The sequence below is a fragment of the Culicoides brevitarsis genome, chromosome 1 (assembly GCF_036172545.1).
Source record: "Culicoides brevitarsis isolate CSIRO-B50_1 chromosome 1, AGI_CSIRO_Cbre_v1, whole genome shotgun sequence".
Taxonomy (NCBI): Eukaryota; Metazoa; Arthropoda; class Insecta; order Diptera; family Ceratopogonidae; genus Culicoides; species Culicoides brevitarsis.
Genome location: NC_087085.1, coordinates 22267597 through 22287517, shown reverse-complemented (window position 1 = coordinate 22287517; position 19921 = coordinate 22267597). Strand labels below are relative to the sequence as shown.

The window sequence follows — 19921 nt, the reverse complement described above, 5'->3', positions numbered from 1 at the left end:
AACTGATTTTTCATGAATTTTTAGCTAAAAACAAGCAAATAGTTTTGCTCAAAACATTAAATAAATGAAGAATTTAAAACTTCTTTTTTTGCTGATTAATAATAAAAGTTAGATAAAATGTGAAAAAAGTGAAAAAAAATTTTGAAGAAGGTAATAAGGTGCATCATAATAAGCTACTCAAAAATCTTGTTACTAATAGATCGTTTACCATGCGCTAAACTATGCAAATTTTTTTCCTCAAATTACTTTAATGTACCTGACCGAACGGATGAGGAATTAAGCTAATTTGGCAATTCATACAGTAAATCATTTGCGTATTGCATTTTTCTTTATGCAAGATTTGGCATACACAAATGCTACAGGTGCAATATGTTGCTGAGCAAATTGAAATAATGTGGTAGATTATAAAAGTGGCTTGAATACACCTTGCTTAATATGCCTGTATCCTTAGTTGTAAAAGTAACATATGGCAAGGAAGAAAAATATGGTCGCTTGTTGCAACAGTGGTAACAATCTACAATTATATAGTTTCCTCGTACTAAAATGTGTGTGAAACATAAATTATGCAAAATCATATCTGTGCGTATCTAGCTACCTTGGCTCACTTAAATACGTGGGGGAGAGGTAGGTAGACGCTAATAATCATAAAGAACACGAAGAGCAAAGAGACGACGACAATGTTTGCTTTATCATAAAATGCTACTGGGATTAATTATTTGAGTCTTTGCCTTCTGTTTGCTTGACACATATATATTTATCCGAACATGTGCAAAAGGTTAAAGCCAAATTAAGTGTGTAAACTTACGGAGAGATAGAGAAATTTATTTTGGAATAACTAAGCAAGAAATTGTATAAAATAAAAGAAGAAAAAAATACACATAGACATGTACTGTAACAAGAAAAGCATAAATTCATTTTATTATGAAGTAAATAAGTCAAGTGTTACGTATACGAACGGGATTTGGGTTTGTATTTAATATGCTTTATTCTAGTAGCGTAATAAAATTTATGCTTGTCTGTTACACCGAGATAGCGATAGAAGAAAAGCTGAAAATTTCCACAGACATATTTTAAGGAATCTACGTGAACGACGTGTTCTCACATAAAATATTAGAGGAAAGCGAGTTTATGTGCATTGCATTTTTTATTCTCTATAAATAATTAGAAACAGCATGCTGTCATAATCAAAGTTTGTCCATAATCTTACCTTATTAGGTGCACTCTGGAGTCCATGAAATGGTAGATTCTCATATTCGCCAGGATCCGTCAATGCTCCCGGTGCATACAATTTGTCGTGGTCTACAAGAAATTTGAAAAAAGGTCATTTACTGGTTGAATTTTAACAATCTTACAAGCTTTGTAAATTTATAGACATTTATAGCTTGCTATATATTTATATATATATTTCTTTATATACATTTTTAGGCCTTACTTTACTTAAGGAGTCGACTTGTCTAGCAAGAAGATAAAATTTCAATCAATTTTTTTATTTTATTTATGGATAGTAAAGTAAAGTCTCATGTCGTGTTTTCTTTATGTTTTTCGCATTTCCGGCGGTTGCATTTCATTTTTTTTTGTAGTTTCTCACACAAAGATTATCTTGAATGAAGTGAGGATTTTATTTTACAAATGAGTCATTTTATGATTTTGTGGAATTCCTTATAAATTGTCAAGCATTTAGTATTTAGACAGAAATTTTCTATTATTCTATGTTATTTATTAATGGTCATGCCATGCACATAAAAATGAAATATAATGAAAAAAACCGACCGTTGTGTGTATAACTTTAAGGTGTATGTGTGTGGGATATTTGTATCTATGGCAAAGAAAAAATAAAATACAAATGTTTAACGTTTCCCTCTTACCTTTTTTACGCTTCCTTGATTCAGTCGACACATTACTAACGTTATTATTGTTTACTGTCACTTCTGGTTCCTTTACAGTAATCGGGCGAATGGGGACAGGTGTTCTTTTATAAGTAACAACTAAATGCAAAATATATTCAAGAGAACGCTTAATAAAACATAAAGCAACAAAAAATAAAAATAAGACGAGCACAAAGGCCAAGCATGCAATGGTGTTGTAATAAAACAGAATGAATAATAATAACATTGTCCAAAGAAGTCACTTCTTTTTTGGCAAATGAATTTTGAAAAGTTTGCATATAATGAGAGAAGAAATGATCAGAATAATAATGCTGTAAGAAAATGGACAATATGACAAAGGCAGGTACTTTTAATGAATAATTGGGTGAAATTTAGTGAATACTAAGTAAAACGTCTAATTAGTTTATCGCGCCTTTTTATAAACGAACACAAAAAGTTAAATTTCAGACGCATAAAGAGACCTACTTGACAACGGTTTTAACCGTTTTTCTGTAATAAACAAAATTTATTTTAGACTCTTTGTTATAATTAGGGAGCAATCTAAGGATAATTATGCAAATAAAGAAAAAATTTCGTCATAGTAGAAAGAAATAATTTTTAGTCACTTACTTTTTCTTTTAAAACAAAAACTCTAGCCTGTGATTGTGATAAAAGCCGTTTTTAATAAAAACTTGCAAAATGTCACTTTTGTATTCTTTTTATGAATTTTCGGACATCCGGTACGCAAAAAAGAGTCAAAAAACAACATAATACCTTTTACAAAAAGTTTGTCAGCAGGTAGCTAGGCGTTTTATGAACAATGACATTGAATAATGATGTGCATGAGTGTCCACTTTAATTGTGTTCAAAAAGGGTTTTTTTTTACAAAAAGCAATATAACTTAAGATAAAGTTGCGTTTTAAACTACTTTGGATCAAATGGTTCATATTCCTTTGTCACATTTTTTTAAGAAAAATATTTTTTTATTGAAAAGCCGTATTATTACCTTTTTCTGTACATTCGATGCCATTTATATGATTATTGTTATCAACCAAGTTTTTGTTTGACCTAGTTGACTTATTGCTGCCGAACCATGCCCATGTGTCCCATGTACCGCGCCACGATGCCTTGCTTTGTATTCGAAAACGATAATCATTTCTTCGTTTGAAAGTTGATCCGTCTCCCGTTTCTTCGTCTGTTTCATCTTCTGCCACGTTTGTCTTTGTCGTCAATTCTTTAACACATGACCCAGCACGTCGCAACTTTAATTTGATAAGTATACGTTCTAGCAATTTTGAATTGGAAAACTTGACTAACTCATCGTTAATGCTACCGTTGATGTTATTGGCAGTTTTACCGCTGGTTGAACTTCGTGTCGTGTTGTTCAAACTGTCGCTATCACATCGAGATACACGAAATGGATTTTTCGGCGGTAGTTCCGGAGCCGAGACTGTACTCTGGTTGAGAACCGATTCCTGGGGTACCTTTGTTGCATCCTCTAAGGTTTTGGTCTTATTTTCGTTGCTCGTATCAGCATTTGGTTTTAGCTTATTAACGGGACTTTGTGTTCTAGCTGCATGCAAATTTTCTTTGGTATCAGTTTTTACATGAACCATGACACCAGGTCTTAATGGCCACTTTGGTGGACTCTTTGGAGTTTCATTCTCATGTGACACGGAGTTCTGTAATGCGGATGCTGTTGGTGTTATGGTAGCAGTTGAAGTACCCTTTTCTACCTGCGTTGCGTAGACTACGGCAGTATTGACACTGGATGAAGGTGATTTTGCCAGAAATGGATGTGATTGTTGAGACTGTTGTGATGATGTAACATTAGATGTTTGAGTGTTTGACAGGATGCTAAACAAATACGGGTTGTATGTGTGTGAATACAAGTGAAAGTGATGACAAACAATAAAAACAAATAAAATAAAATACAATTCACAAATGTGTAAAATCTGTTTGCTATGTGAAATCAAATCAAATGTGATGAGCGAGGACAAAAACAACTCGAGGAATGTTTTTTTATTTGGATTCTTGTTTTACTTTATTTATGCGGAGGAACAGGTCTGCTTTGGATTATTATCATGTTTACAAATACGATAATCGGAATGATTGATTGTGGGAACATGTGTTAAAGCAATCATGAGCATCAGGGGAAAAAATCAAAAAGGTTCTAAGAGGAGTTTTCAAAACATTAGAAAATTTTGCAAGTGCCTATGTAAAGTAACAAGTCAATGACTCGAAAAATTAATTTTTGCCTATTAATCGTCTTCCATCATGAAACATAAATAAAATAATATTGCAAAGCTCCGACCTGATAATCTCAATAAACACATATTTTACGAGTCTTTATAATGTACAAATGGGATGATTTACGCAGAATTCTTATATTTTCACATTCCTATGCCTTCAATCTGATTCATGACTCTTAATAGATCCTACTTGATTTATGATATTTAATATTTTTACACATAATGTGAGGCGATCGATGATAATACGATATATGTATACGCATTCGATATATTACTGTTTTAGTCCCATAAAAACAAGCCAACGTGAATTATCTAATGTGTGCGTCAACAACCTGCTGGAAATATTTGCAATCTGTCATGTGGATACAGCTGGGTATTTTTCTTCTTGTAAAGCCTCATACACACATGTATTCAGTCTAAACATAATGGATAAAAATTATTGTTTACTTAACCCTTATACTTTTTCTCTATCGGTTGGTGATATATTAAATGGGATCTGTTGCTGACCGTCTTTCCATTGTGATATCGTGTCTCATATGGATAATATTGCCAATAAAAAGAGGATTATATTGTACACATTTTCAATATGAATTTCCAACCATCAAATGTAATTTAAAGATACAAGTACATATTATGTCTCGGATACAAATAAATATGAAAGGTCAATTTAAAAGAATAAAAATTAGTTATCTTCTAATTTGTAACGTTTCTGTTTATCTGAAACTTATATAATTATCAATTTCCAAAACTTTTCTTGTTTCGTATCGCTACCCCATAGTTTTCATTTTAAATGATGATACAAAAATTATGCATAGGTTTTGAAATACTTTTTCTACTGACTGATTTTTTAAACTTTTGATACAACCTATTTATCATTAAATTTAGTATTTTTTAAATATCAATATTTTAATCTTTAATAGATTGTATCAGCAAACATTAAAAAACAACAAAAAATCATTATATTTCAGCGATTTTTTGAAAAAAATTTTTGGGAAATAATAATAATGAAAGCTAGGATAAATTTTTAAAAGAAAATGAAAATTGGACAAAATAAATTTCATGTAAATATCGTTTAGATTTCAAAAATATAACGCCAACCAATAAAGGTTTGTTGGAATTCCCTAAGATTGACAAAATAATTAAATTTTGTATGGTTACATTTTCAACCACTTTATTTGAAAAGTATTAAAATCTAGTAAATATATCGTTTAAAGATGTTCCATTATGTTTTCGAAGCACGTATTTGCATTATCCAATATTAAACAGTTAGCAAAATTCAATAACTGTCATTCTGTATTTCCTCGTATCAAATTGTGTATATCAATTTTTACGAAGTAAAACGGACTGATATTTCGATAATAGAGCTTCTAAGAATAGCAAACGATTTTGTAATTAAATACTCTATTAAATTAACAGAAATTTTGTGCGTGAGCTCTATAGCTCTTCTCGTGCATTCTTTTGGGAAATACTTTAACAAACGGGATTAAGGGGTGGAAAGAAGGTCAATTAGAAATGTTTTTTTGTTTGATTACTGATTCAATTGTAAAATTTCTGATGTTTTGATTCTCCTATATAAAAATAATTAAAACATGATGATACTTCTAAACAATAATTTACGAGTACCTGTTCCAGTGTTCCCTCATATCTGTGTAAAAAACATTCGGATTTCTATGCAGCATCATTAAATCACTTTTTTTTACAGCAATGGCGATTTGTGAAATAAAAACACTTAATATAATATTGTTATATATATAGTTGCATTAGGTAGTATGGAAATATTCACAAAATAAAAAAAAAATGTTATGGCAAAAACATTCAACTAAAAGTCGTTTTTAGATCATCAAAATGAAATCAAATGTTTTTCTCATATAGAAACTTTTCTATTGTGCTAAAAAAAGTACTACAAAACATTGCAGATGATATCACATAACAAACACATCTAACACAAAATTTGTTTGGATAAAAAAGTACGTATATTATAATTATTAAAAAAATGTACGTATGATAAAAATCGATGCTTACCTTTGATGACTGTCGACAGATAAATCTGTTTGATCTGTTTTTTTTAGTTGTGTATGGTTTTCAGATTAATATATTGTAAATTTTTTGTGTGTTGATTGTTGTTTGATAAGTTAGAAAAATTTGTCAAAAATGCATAAAACATGGACAAAACAACAGGCACAAATTTCAAAATTGATTTTATATTAAGAGTTAAAAACAAGCCATGGAAAAAGAAAATAAAAAAGTTGCATTAGTATTTAAATTAGTGTAAAACGTTAATTAAATATTAAGTTGATATATTTTTTTTTTGTGTTTGCGAGTGGAATGAATTTCGTGATTTCTCGTGAGTAATTATTTTGTCTGGGATTGAAACCATGTAAAAGTATGAAATTGGGTCAAATAACTAAGCATAAGAGAAATCCTTCAGGCCTCTTAGACAATGAGAGTATAGTTTTCATTGTTTATGCATTGTTGCACCAAAGAAGCTTTTTCTTGTTAATCTTTGTACCTTATTCATGATTTGTGAAAATATCGCTTCCTGATAGATGGTAAATGGTAATATTGAAACGAGAAAATAAAAATCAATATTTAGGTGCATGGCATAAATATATGCAAAAGTTTTTTTTTTGTTGTCAATATGTAGTCACTACGATGATATAGACGTGCCTTTTCATAGTTTTCTTTGATTTCATCAAATATTTGTTTTTATACACATTTTTTCTTTGTGTCTTTTATAGTTAATTTTGCTTGAAAAATGTTTTATAAAACAATAGGTGCTTTTTAGTTTATTTTTCGTTAAAAGAATTCAGTTAAACATATATGTAAGATCCTCGTGTTTTAGTTCGAAAAGAGAAACAAATTTCGTCCAAGAAGTTGTAAGAAAAAAATAAAGAAAATGAATAATGACAAAATTTACGGGAAAAGTTTAAAAATTTCTTTTGGCACAAAAAAAATGTGAGAAAAAAAATTAGTTTTTCTTTGCATTTCGTTTTGTATCTTATTTTTGTTATTTTCTCGAAAAAAAAAACTGAAGAAATCTCTTAAAACCTACTTAAGTTTATCTCCTTGCGGCTACCATTTATATTATTTAATATGTTTATATGAATCCCAAAAAACAAAACTAAGCCACAAAGGAAAAAAATCTTTTTATTTTTTTTTAGCGTATTCTTGTAAATTTTCAAGTTTATAAGGTGGTTGGGCCCATAAAAGTTAATTTTTAAATAATCTTTTTATTTTAATTTTTCAAGGTACGTACAAGACGACATAAAAGGTTATCATTCGATTTCTCTTTGCTTAGTATTTTCTATTGGAATATACTATATATTCGTGTCTTTAAACAAAAATATTAGCCTAGGACATTAGGATGGTCAGTTGAAATCCTTTTTTCCAGTAAAAGTAAATAAAATGTGTGTCACAGTTTAAATTCCAATCTTTTCACAATTTTACAAAGTCCATTCCAAACAAAAAGGTATCAGATTAATGTTTTTAATAATGTGTAATAAATACGAACTAAGGATAACTTTTTGCATGGGTTGCTGGGAATAAAAATTAAATTAAAGCATAAATTGGTTAACTTTTCATGCATATCATCCAATTGAATTTAGTCAAATAATAAAAATTTTCTTTATTGTCAAATAAAAGCCATTGAAAGAAAACTTTTAATTTTGTTTTTATCATCTTTTTTTGTGTTGATTATTGTTCGTTTTGTCCGTATATAAGGTAGGTAGGTAGGTATATAACGGAAATGCAAAGTAAAAATACTTTGTAAAAAAAGAACGATACGAATAAAAAAAGTTGAACTGACAAATACATGACAAGAAAATTTGGTTCAAAGTCGAAGATAATACGAATATAATATTTAATAAAGATGTCTTTGAGATAATGGAATATTGTAAAGATATAGAAATTCATACTTACATTTGTCTCTCTTTCTTCGATTACGGCAAACACATATTATTATCAAACAGACAATAATTACAACAGCCAATAAAAGAATAAGGGAGCCTATTAGGATGTATAATGTTGTACGATCCCATTTTTGCCACCAAGCCAAATGTCCTGTTTTTGGAAGAAAGAAATAAAATAAGGAAAATTAGAGAGATGAAAGTATGTATTCAATTATTTTCTAGTATGTTAGTGTAGGAAATCGTTGTTTTTGGTGTGCAATATATACGTAAAGAAGTAATTTTCTTGATCTACTTCGATTTCTTGGGCATCAAATGTGTGTCTCGTTAACGAATCGTTTAGAAGAAAAAAGGAGAAAAACAGATGTAAATAGGTTCCTTCTGTACATTTTCTCCAGACTAACTTCATTTGTATTTAGTTCAAGTGCTTTTGTTCCACGATAGTTGTAACCCAGTGTTTATAATGCACACAAGATATCGTCTAATAAAGTGGGAAATGAAGAGAGAGCGATATAATGTAATATTTGGGGTTGAAAGGGAAATGAACGTGACTTTTCTGCAAATGTAAAAATTAGTTGGTGTGTTTGGAGATATTTCTCGTGTGGAGATATGTAGGTACGTGTATCTTATAATGTAAACTGCATGATTATACAAAAGGCAACTTACTTCTGGGTCTCACTACAAAGTATTCGTGTTTGTTAGTCAAGTTCGGTAGCAAGTGAGGAAAATAAATAATATTTAATTATGAATATGATTTTCAAACCTTTTACTATGTCATAACATCTTGATTAGAAATGTGTATGTGACTTGTTTTTCTTCTACGTTTTCGTGTAAATATTTTTCATTTATTTTTGAAATTTCCATATGTTGATGTTAAACCGTAGAAAAATTTTAATTTTGATCAAGATTTTTGAGAAAACTTAGGGCACATTTCAGACGTCAGACACAATATTGAACCACAATTTCTAATCTAGATTTCTCAGTCAGTTGTAAAAGGCAAGATGGCAATAGAGATAACAACAATAATATACTTTTTTTGTATAGTCCTTCGATGTTATTAGTAGTATTATTGTTATTTCTATGTAGTTAATATAGCTATACATTTTTTTATTTTACGGTTCTTAGAAAAACTTACCAGCTACTTCTATTTCGCAATATGTTCCTTTTCCAACAGTATTGTTTGCAACACACACATATGTCCGGGCTTCGACAAAAGCATCAACAAGAGGCAAGAAGGAAGACGATATATCGAGCTCTTTCGCAATTGAAGCATCAAGTGACTCGTTTTCCGATTTCAGCGTCCATATGAAATCAACATCTGATGGATTTCCGACAGCAGTGCAAACTAACCCCTCTTCATCATCGACTTCGCGTCGTGTAATCGTACAATTCGGTTTAACTATCATCATCATGAAAAAACAAAATTAAAAAGTTGATCATACCTTAAAAAATAGCAATCCGTATACTCACATAAAATATTAATGTTTGCATTTGCACTGCCATTGCCGTGCTTATTCCTTGCGATGCAAGTGTACACTCCAGCGTCTGCATGTTGCATTGGCTTGTTCACAAGTAAGGCGTTGCCCTTTGCTATTATTTCATCATTTCGAATCCAAATGTATGAGGGCTCTAGACGACAACAAAAGTACATTATAAATAAACAACATTGTTGGAACAAAAACGAGGAAAATCAGTTTTATAAATAAATAGGTCGCAAATGTCTATCTTTAACATCTTATATACGTCGAGAATGTACATTTTTAAAAAAATGTTGATTTTTAAATATGCTTAATAAGCTTATACAAGTCTGCTGTCTATGAAACTGGGAAAAATATGTACCTACACCGAAAGTCATAGATTTTGGAAACATTCTGCTTTATATGCAAAGTAGCGCAAACGATTTTACCTGGATATGCTTTTGCAGAACATAGTATCCTTTGAGGCAACTCTCCTTCTTCTACCTCAACTTCCGGATGGGACACAGTTATATTTTCCGGTGAATCTAAGAAAGAAGAAAATTAATAAATTTTTATAAAATTCCTTCTTTTAGCTGATGAAACGGATTTTGAAAGATATTTATGATAATGTTTCAGGATATGACGAGAGCAAATGCCTTGTCGACGATACTTTATTCTCGTGAAAACAAGTTGTGTAAAATTAAATCAATTTATTTTGTGCCAGCGTTTTTTTTCTTCATTTTCTAGCTAGACAAACAACAAAAACCTATTTTGTTGTTGTATTTTTGCACTCATGTATACATTTTCATTGTTTTCTTATTTAATGTTTCTTTCCCACTTTTCTTAACAAAAAAGATGAACGCTACGATTCACGCTGATTTTACTTATTTATAAATAAACGGTATAATATTTATTTACTCTCTTTTGTTCGCAAAACGTGTGTACAGGAAAATTGACAAATCTCTAAAACTTACATTCAACACCGAAGAACGTCGTACTCCTAACCCCGGTACCGACTGAGTTGTGTGTTGATACACATGAATAATTTGCATTATCTTTGAAGATGTCTAATTTTTCATTCGGCCATGCTGTGATGTTAAAGTACTGTATACGGAAAAAACGAAAGAAAAGAAAAATAATATAAAATGATAAATGAGTGGAAATGAAAACAAAAAAATTTATTAAATAACAGAAAAAAATCATTTGCGGAATAAAAAATTTTCTTACCAATACGGATAAAACTGATTCGAAGTCGCCTGTTGAAGGATCAGCAGGCAAGAAGGTTTCTTTCACTGTATAATGCGGATCATTTTCCTCGATGCCATTGCCGTCTTTGAACCAAGAAATGGAGCAACTAGGTACACATTCAACTCGACACGACAGAGAAGCATTTTTTGCCGAGTACAAAGCACCGGTGTATGGGTGGAGCTTTTGAATGAAGGCAGGTGGTGCTGCAAAAAAATTTGTTTGCTTATTTTCTTTTTATAATAATGAATTTTTAATCAATATACATAAATTTAATAAATAAAATAAAAAGATGCACGGAATTAAACAAAAAAGGCTCACACAGTGAACTCATTCATAATATTTTTTTCATGAAGCGCAGACACTTTGTATTAAATTTGTTAATTTTTTGTCCCAAAATAAACGTGAGATTGATCACCGTGTGTTGATGAGCTTATTAATATTAAATATTTTATTGATTTTACCATGTACGTCGAGCAGGATTGTCGTTGGATTGCCATCGCCGCCTTCGTTATGAGCGTAGCAGGAAAAGTTTGTACGGGAATCTAAGCCGACGGGATCAACGGTCCACTGCGCCGTGACTACATCCATAACTGGTTTGTTGCCTCGCAACCATCGATATCTAAAAAAGTATGAAAATTGCGAAAATGAAGGTTTTTGTCAAGAAAAATTGAAAGGTAATTTCGTGCAAGTCATTTGTTGTTAATTAACTTAAGTTTCAAACTATTTTGAATATTTTTTTATTTACCTCGTAGCAGATGGGTTGCCAGGATCATCGACAGAACAAGTAAATGTAACACTTTTCCTTTTGATAGGTATTGGAGGGTAGAACGCCAATGACGCGTTGCCTGGTTCGTAGAAAACAACAAGTTCAGCTTCATTGCTAACCTCACCCCATCCAGCTCCATTGAATCCCTCGCATGAGTAATTGCCATGAAAATCTCTTCCGACATTCTGTAGCAACATTTTACTTGGATCTATTTCACACAAATTATCTTCGTCGTTTTCATTGGAATCGCATTCGGGCAGTTCTTTTAATAACTGTCCGTCCAAAAACCATCTAACCTTCAACAGAGTTGATGGATTACCTTGCTCCACATTACAGTATAGAGTAACATTTGATTCATTATTTTCTATTAGTGGCGAGTCTGGCTCCATTTCTATTTTTACAGTTGGCACGTATTGAACATCCACAATAATTTCGTTGTCCGATGCATCGGACCCAATTGAATTTTGCAATTCACAGATGTACGAGCCAATATCACTACGCATTGCGCCTTTGACAAGTAGCGCAGTTTGTTCAGGATGTCCTCCTTCGTACCTGCTTTGATTTGTATTGAGGACTTCTCCGTTTTTCATCCATGTAACGCGTTCCAGAGATGCCGGATTGGCGTCGTAGTCGCAGAAAAGGAGAAAATCTTGCGTCTCATTTGTGGTAATATTATCGGGACGCACAAACACTACAGGCGGATACATTACCTCGAGATCGAGTGTATCGTGAAGTGGTCTTTCGAAATCTTCTCGCATTACAATGTTATCTGCTTCACATTTAATTTGTGCCCCATTTTCGAATCTAGTGGCGGTAAATATCATTTGGCTAACTGTGGTGTACGTCCCATCGTTTTTCTCTTCAATTTTTGTGCTAATGCTGACACCATTCTCACCATCTGTCACAATTCTGCTGTTGTTATAGAACGTTATATTTGCAGCTGGACGTGCACCGTGGACATCGCATTGAAGCAGGACTTTCGTTCCTTTGACGACATGATGCTCGACTCCAGAAAGATCAATTTTTGTTGGTCGCACTTCCATTTCGAGCGATAAATAGTTACTAACAATATTCTCTAAGGCAGGGGTTTCAACTATACATTCTAAATGGCTGTTGACTTCAGCACGAGAGAGTAATAATGAAAATTTTGATTTTACAGTAAATAAACCATCAATTTCTTCAGTTGCTACGACGTCCTGTATTTTCTCCCCATTTTTGTACCATCCGATTGAGGGTGTTGGACGAGCGCCAATTGCTTCGCAAGATCTCGTCAACGTCTCTCCCTCACGCAACGGTTTTGTTTTTGTTCCATTTCTAATCAAATGTCCAGATTCATCTAGCATCACAATTGAGGAAGGCGGTACTTTAAAAGAATTTAAAAGAAATTGTTAATTACTTCGATTTAGGCCGCTCCAAATAAAACTTAATTAATTTTGTCCGGTGCCCCATTTTAAATTCCAAAAACGAATGGGGCTAAAAAATAAAAAAGTTAAACATTCCATCATATATTACCATTTTTTGGTCTTATTTTATAAAAATTTAAAAATTTTGTATTGAAAGTTGTATTAGCATGGATTTTCTTCTCTAAAAATATTTTTTTATTTTAAAGTTTTTTTTATGATAATTATTTTTTAAATTTTAATTAAAATGTTCTTAAATAAATACAAAAATATTGATTAACGGTCAAAAATTGTTTGAAATTAGGCGTTTTTTTATGAAAGTATTTTACATTTTTTTTAAATTTTGCCCCCCATATTTTTCTCAAAAATTTTGGACAAAACTATTGAATTCCATTTGGAGCGGCCTTAAATAGATTTACATGCTGAAACTTACCATGTATACTTAACTTAATGTTATAAGCTCCTGTAGTATCGCAAGATTCTAGTGGTTCTAAATATGTGCTTTCACACAAGTAGGTATCATCGTCAGCTACTTGTAAATTTTTGATATGCAATCTAGTGCTCGGCCCTGAGGGTGAATGGTCAATTGATAGTCTGCAACAGAAGAAAGCCAAAAAAGAAAGAAATAAGAAAGAGAACGTAGATGGAGGGAAAAAAAGAAAAAAATTGATTCGAACATGACCCATTGTTATTTTTTTATATTAATACCCACGGCGCTGTCCGCACAGAAAGTTATTTTCTTTTTTGAGGAAAATTATTTGTTTGTGAGAGACGTTAAACGTTTCATATCTGGTATTTTAATCTTAATCGGTATACTTAAAAGTAAGGAGAACTCGTTATATACCAATCTGTTTTCGGTAGAGGATAACTTGTGTCGATTCAAATGAACAATTGTTTGCAATCCGATGTCTTGCTAGATTAAATCTATTCTTCATTTTCCTTGATAAACCATTCGATGGATTTTATTATTAAAAAGAGAGAAAATTGTGGATATATATTTCAAAGCACAAACGAAATGCCTTTTTGTGTCTTTGAAGAGCTTTCAAATGACGTAAATTTGAACTTTGTACGGTTGTGCATCAATCCAGTTTTTGTCTGGAATAAAAATCATCGCAAAGAAAAATCCGTTTCCACATTTCTCTCTCACACAATGAATAAATTGCCCTGCATTATATCTAACTGATATCTTAATATCTTACAAGCAAAGTGCTTTATTCTCGTCATTTGTGCCTGATTATGTTTGAGAAATCTAAGATGTCCAATCATCACATCGTTTGTCCGGGCATACATGGTTGTCGAATAATAATAATCATCATCATTATTACATAACATCAAGTGGGGAATAAAACTTTTGCGTTTACACAATTGTTACCATCCCCGAGTACGAGTTGAATATATTTGAATGATACGATTTTTTATGTGTGGTGTTGACCGTTTGTGGGTTTTCCATCGCAATACGTTTCCATTTATAATTTTCTTTGTGTGTGCTGACATGAAAAATTTCATTGGGGCAATGATGTTTATGTACAATCATCAAAAGCAAAAAAGGAAAGAATAAAAGGCGATGTGGCTATTCAAAATGTTTCAACACAAAACTATTTGCCAAACAAACCTGCACAAATTTCGGTTAGAAAAAAATGCGAGACAAATTTTCACCACCATTATTATTATTTACTATATCGCTATTGTTAGCACCTGTTATTAATTTTGGCATCCAATCAAACATAACAATAACACTGAGTTGGTGAAAGTAAATAATAAAAAGAACCGTGCACATTGTGTGAATGATGTAATAAAAGAAATTTTGTGACATGATGACAATGCTAAAGTAGTTCTGCAAGTTGTTACCACGATAGAATTATTCAATGTGTTTGTCAAGTGGAGATTATTACTTTTTTCATTTTTTTTCGTTTCATTCATTTTATGCGTGAACAGCTTACTAACTTTATTTCGGTCAAAGAAATCCGAGATGAAAAAGTTTTAAAGTATTTTGCTTCATTGTTGAAAAATTTGTCGGCTTTGTAAGAAAACCTCTATGGTGAAATTAGAATAAAATCCTGTCATTCGATAATTTTATTGTTCAATGCATGCGATAAATGTTTTTATTGTGAGTATGTGATAAAAAGGATTGAAATTCAATATATTTTTTGAATATTTCAAGAAGCAGTCCTGAAAAACATTTGGGATCCACAATTTCGAGGAATTATAAATTTTAATACATTTCCCGAAAAATGTTTAAAAATTAATAAATAAATATTGAACAATTTTAATTTTATTAAATGAAAATTGGCCCCGTCAGGTTCGTTAGTGCTCGAAAACACCAGACATGCATTTATTTATTCAACTTTTCAAGTGCAAACACATAAACTTTATGTCTCAGATAAGTTTAATTGGGACCCATTTTAAGCATTCACGCCTCTCATCAATCTAAATGTTTTGCTCTGGGAACAAAGGTATTTGTTTGGTTTTTCTTGGGTGGGTTAGCACAAAAGTTAATTCGTTTTATCTTGCTGTTTCATTGTATCAAACCTTCTCGTCATATATGTAATCAAATAAGAAACAAAACACGATACTAGTTGTGTAGGGCAATATATTTTCAGTTTTGGCAACATTAATTTTGTTTAAATTGAAACTTATTAATGTTCCTTTATCAGAAGGGTATTTGTTGTATTGTGAGCATTTTGATATACATTTAGCGTACAGTTGGTTGTTCGTTTAGTTTTAATTTTTCAATATTGAAAATGTTGTTTTAGTTTTTGGTATGATAGAGCAAACAAAGGATAAGGCGTATTTAAATCCGTTTTGCATATTGTAAAAGAACCTTTTTGCCGAAAACACAAATGTGAAATAACGTAGACACAATATTTACATCTGTTTATCTGTTTAGAAACCAAAAAACAAAAACATGGGCTTTTAATAAATATCTGGCTTTGCATATAAATTAAAAAGAACCTAAAACCATCTCTGGGATGAAATTTTGTACGTTTTAAAATGTTTTTTTTTTTTTTAATCAGTAAAATGAAACAAATGTACAACTAAATTTAAAGAAAAAAACTTGTCTCAATCACTTGATATTAATTGTGTATACTAATTAACTTTAAAAAAGTTCCAATTATACTATGTTAATATTTTGCGTTAAGAGTTCGTTAAATATCGAAAAAAAAAAAATTAAAATAGAGTTTATCCAAGTCAAAAATATTTTATATCTTTGAATAGTAAAACAGAATACAAATACGTAATTAAAAAAGACAAGTAAACATGAATAATGCTCTACATTTTCCATAAAAATATACAATGGAGCGAGGAAAAGTCTGTTCTCATTAATTTTCATCTTATATTGTACAATAATTTATTTAAAAAAAACCAAGGACATTTTTTGCAAGGATAAATTTATGTTTTGTTCAAAAGGACATTGCTATTTCTTGCGGGGTGGGGTTATAGAAATTTTATATGTTAGATAGAACATTGTTAAAAGACTAATAATTCAGTTATAAAAGTAGTCATATAATAAGAAAAAGTATTTACTTATTTATCTCATTACATTTTTGATTAAATGATTTTAATAAATGAATTTGGAACTGGAAAAATGAAAAACTCCTAAATGATAAGTATGAAAAGCACAAACTAATTTGTCGTTAATTTGATGACGATATTTCGGTAGTTGCAAAAATATTATTGATTTATTTTCAAATCAAACATTGGTCATTTTATTTCGTATATTTGCAAAAGTAATGACACCGCATTTCGTTAAATAACATTTTTAGCAACAATTATAAATATGCATACACATGTAGACAAATTTTCCATTTAACATTTCATATTTGTTAAAAAATGTGGTAAAATTGGATGCGAAATATTGTTTATGCTGAAATGATTATTTACAATCATGTCTATCCGATTACAAAATGTGTGTACAAGTGAGACAAAATATGAATGTATGGAGAGGCAACAACTAAAGCAAACAATAACATTTGATTTTATTGAAAGCAATGATCATTACTTTAGTCTCTCTTTCAACCATAATGCTGACTGCCGCCTATTCGGTGTATACCGTATTCAATTTCATTCAATATCATTATTATATTAATGTTATTATGTTGTAACATGAAAATCAGATAACTAGTAAAAGCGTTATAGTGTTCAATAACAATCGTACGGCGCTCGTGCACCTACTTCTGGTTGTCGGTAGGTAGATACGACAAAAACATTAAACTTATGAGCTTTAAATATTTACATTATTTATTTGATGATTATGTTTTTCCGTTCATAAAGCTGTTAGTACATCGCTTTTTAATATTTTGAGTACTTCTTATTGAATAGGGGAAACACTTTGTTATGTGTCTTTCAATAAATTGTAGCTCCCGTTCTTTAGGAATATGTACATATAACAGAACTTTATAGATTCAATCAATGAGTTGAACCAATTAGAAAATCAGTGAAACTCGTTAAGCTTCATTCCATTTTACCTTATTTGTTGGGAAGTGTATGACTTATTACAAAAACTTACTGTCTGGATGCCGCTTTATTTGAGTGCAAGTTGTAATTACTACAAATGGATTTTTAAATGCTACAATTATGTATTTCTGTACGCATACTTTATGTGAAAGGTGCATTATTGTCGAGAGTAATTTCTTTACTTTCAAGCAAGAATGAAAAACTATTTAGGTAATTACATGCTTTTATGTTAAACTAAAAAAGGAAACATTTAGCTTAACAAGTCATATCGTTTAAGCTCATTCGTGATGAATGCAACGTATATTTTGATATTGAATCTTTCTGAATCGTAAAAGGAATATTCCTTTCATTTTGTCAGAGACTTCCATTAAATAGAAGCGCAAAAACGACAAAGTAGAAAAATCTTTGAAAATCCAGGAGATAATAAAATATACAAATTTCCATTTTAAAGCATGCGTATGTTCTAGAAAAAAATCACATGTGACAAAGATTGTTGTAGCTCCTTACAAAATCACGTTTACGTAAATATGTGCTCCGAAGACATAGTCAAACACTCTTTTACACATTTAACTAGAGCATAAATATGCATAAAATTTCATATTCAATTCATATTTAATATGTCTGCAGTGTAACATTTATGGTTATGCATGTTTGCCACAGCGGCTCCTGACTACATCATACTTTTATGTGATATCTGATATTCATACGGAACACTACACCAGAAAGAAGATATCCTTATGTGATGTTTTTTGAAAAAGGCCAAAACTAGAGGAAATGAAAACAAAACACACAAATGATAACTTCTTCACTTCTTCAGTGTTATTTATACAAAGAGGAAACAAAATGTATGAATATGGAAGAAGCGCTTCATATTTTTGTTATTTAAATTTTTGACGTAAAAAAGGGAAGAATTGAAGTAAATTTGAAAATTTAAGTAAAGATTGACAATATTATATTATATCACTTTATATCACCTTAATGAAAAGTTTTAAAGTACCAAAAATATTAAAAGTTGATTTGTTGTTTTGTTTAAATTGTGGATACATACCTTCCCTGTAGTTCACCTTCCACATTGGCTACTTCACCGTCGCCTGACACGACTGCAATTCTGTCGTTGCCTTTGAACCATTTCACTGAATGTAATTCCCCGCAAGCATTTACGTCCAACGGACACTCTAGTGTAACAGACGAGCCACGTGTCCTTATAAGTACGTCATCTGTAATAAAGAAATAAAAAAATAGAATTAGTATGACCGCCATAAATGTTAGAACGTTGCTACCGTTAGCTAATTATTGCAAACAGGCATACATTATGTCTTAAACACATATATTAGAAATTTTTGTTTGCTTTTTGACGACAATATAGCATGTTTGAGGTACATTTACATGAACTCTTATTTAAACTTTAATCTCTACGTTCGTTCTTAACTACACGTAGGTTTTGATACAACTATGATAATGACAGATCATGTAATTTTGTGTATGCCATATAATATTCAAACAATTTTCCCAAAAGAGAACGAGCAGTGTATACACCTAATAAAGAAATTACAGTATACTGAATGACATCGCGGTTACTAAAGCCATAAGTTATGGGGTTGTTAGGACACAGAAGTGGACGACAACACAATGACGAACATGTTATAACGGAAAAAGACAAACACACACATATGTTTTTGTGCTTATACGGTCTTCGTCCCGACAAACATATATATTGACACAACATTATTGCTTTTGGTTAGCAAGTTTGTTAATATAATAATGGGTTCACAAAAGTAAATTTAGCTGTGTAAGATAGCAGTCAGCTTGTATGAAATATATACTTAGATTTTGTTGATAAGACATTGTCACGCGAATGTGTGTAGATGGTAATTTTGCATTAAAACGGTGCGTTTATGATTTTTCCTATATTAATTCTACCTAGAAATACTATTTTTTGGCTTTCCCTTATTTTGCACATCAGAGTTAATACTACTTGGATCGACAATTTTTGCGGTGAGCCTGATATTAATAACAACACACATGTTTTCCGCAATAAACATATCAAACATGCTAACAAGGGCGTGATATATCAATTTATACAAAAATGAAAAGACACGAATGTGCCTTGAACAGTTCAATCCTGCGATATAATTTATTTAATATTCAAATTACCCATAATTAGTTCATACTTTTTTACGTTTTGTGAAAAAAAATTGCTATAACTTTATCTATATGTTGGACGTAGCGGTTTTCATGACCTACTAAATATATTTCTGCGATGTTGTTTTAGGGATTGGCTCATTTGGAGACACCTTTATAAAAATTGCTTCACATTATCAATTAATTATAAGTTCTAAAAGTCACATTATTTTGTTAAAAAGTTGTCACAAAAGTTAACACGAAAGCAATTAGCACGATACGACAACGTTAACATTGTTTCATTGTGCACGTCTTTCATAAACTTTTTAAACAGATGCTCGTATTTGATAAGTGAATGTCTGACTTGCTGACATCACCTTACACATCTTACATTTTTCATTAGAGAATAAGAATATTGATCCATAGCTCCAATTTTTTTCTTCAACTTTTTA

General features: G+C 30.9%; 1 protein-coding gene across 2 annotated transcripts in view; it reads right to left on the bottom strand.

Moving 5' to 3' along the window:
• The window catches only part of LOC134833634 (hemicentin-1), a 57312-nt gene that overhangs the window by 7292 nt on the left and 30099 nt on the right, over positions 1–19921 (bottom strand). For both annotated transcript variants that reach the window (XR_010162128.1, XM_063848025.1), the window contains exons 3-13: positions 18397–18565; positions 13327–13487; positions 11473–12856; positions 11189–11346; positions 10707–10930; positions 10454–10583; positions 9929–10024; positions 9493–9651; positions 9158–9421; positions 8036–8176; positions 1208–1299 (exon numbers count right to left, since the gene is read on the bottom strand). Coding sequence is in view for 1 of the 2 variants with exons in the window: in XM_063848025.1 (XP_063704095.1) it covers positions 1208–1299; positions 8036–8176; positions 9158–9421; positions 9493–9651; positions 9929–10024; positions 10454–10583; positions 10707–10930; positions 11189–11346; positions 11473–12856; positions 13327–13487; positions 18397–18565 (2978 nt within the window). In the remaining variant the exon portion in view is untranslated. The remainder of the gene's footprint in view (positions 1–1207; positions 1300–8035; positions 8177–9157; positions 9422–9492; positions 9652–9928; positions 10025–10453; positions 10584–10706; positions 10931–11188; positions 11347–11472; positions 12857–13326; positions 13488–18396; positions 18566–19921) is intronic.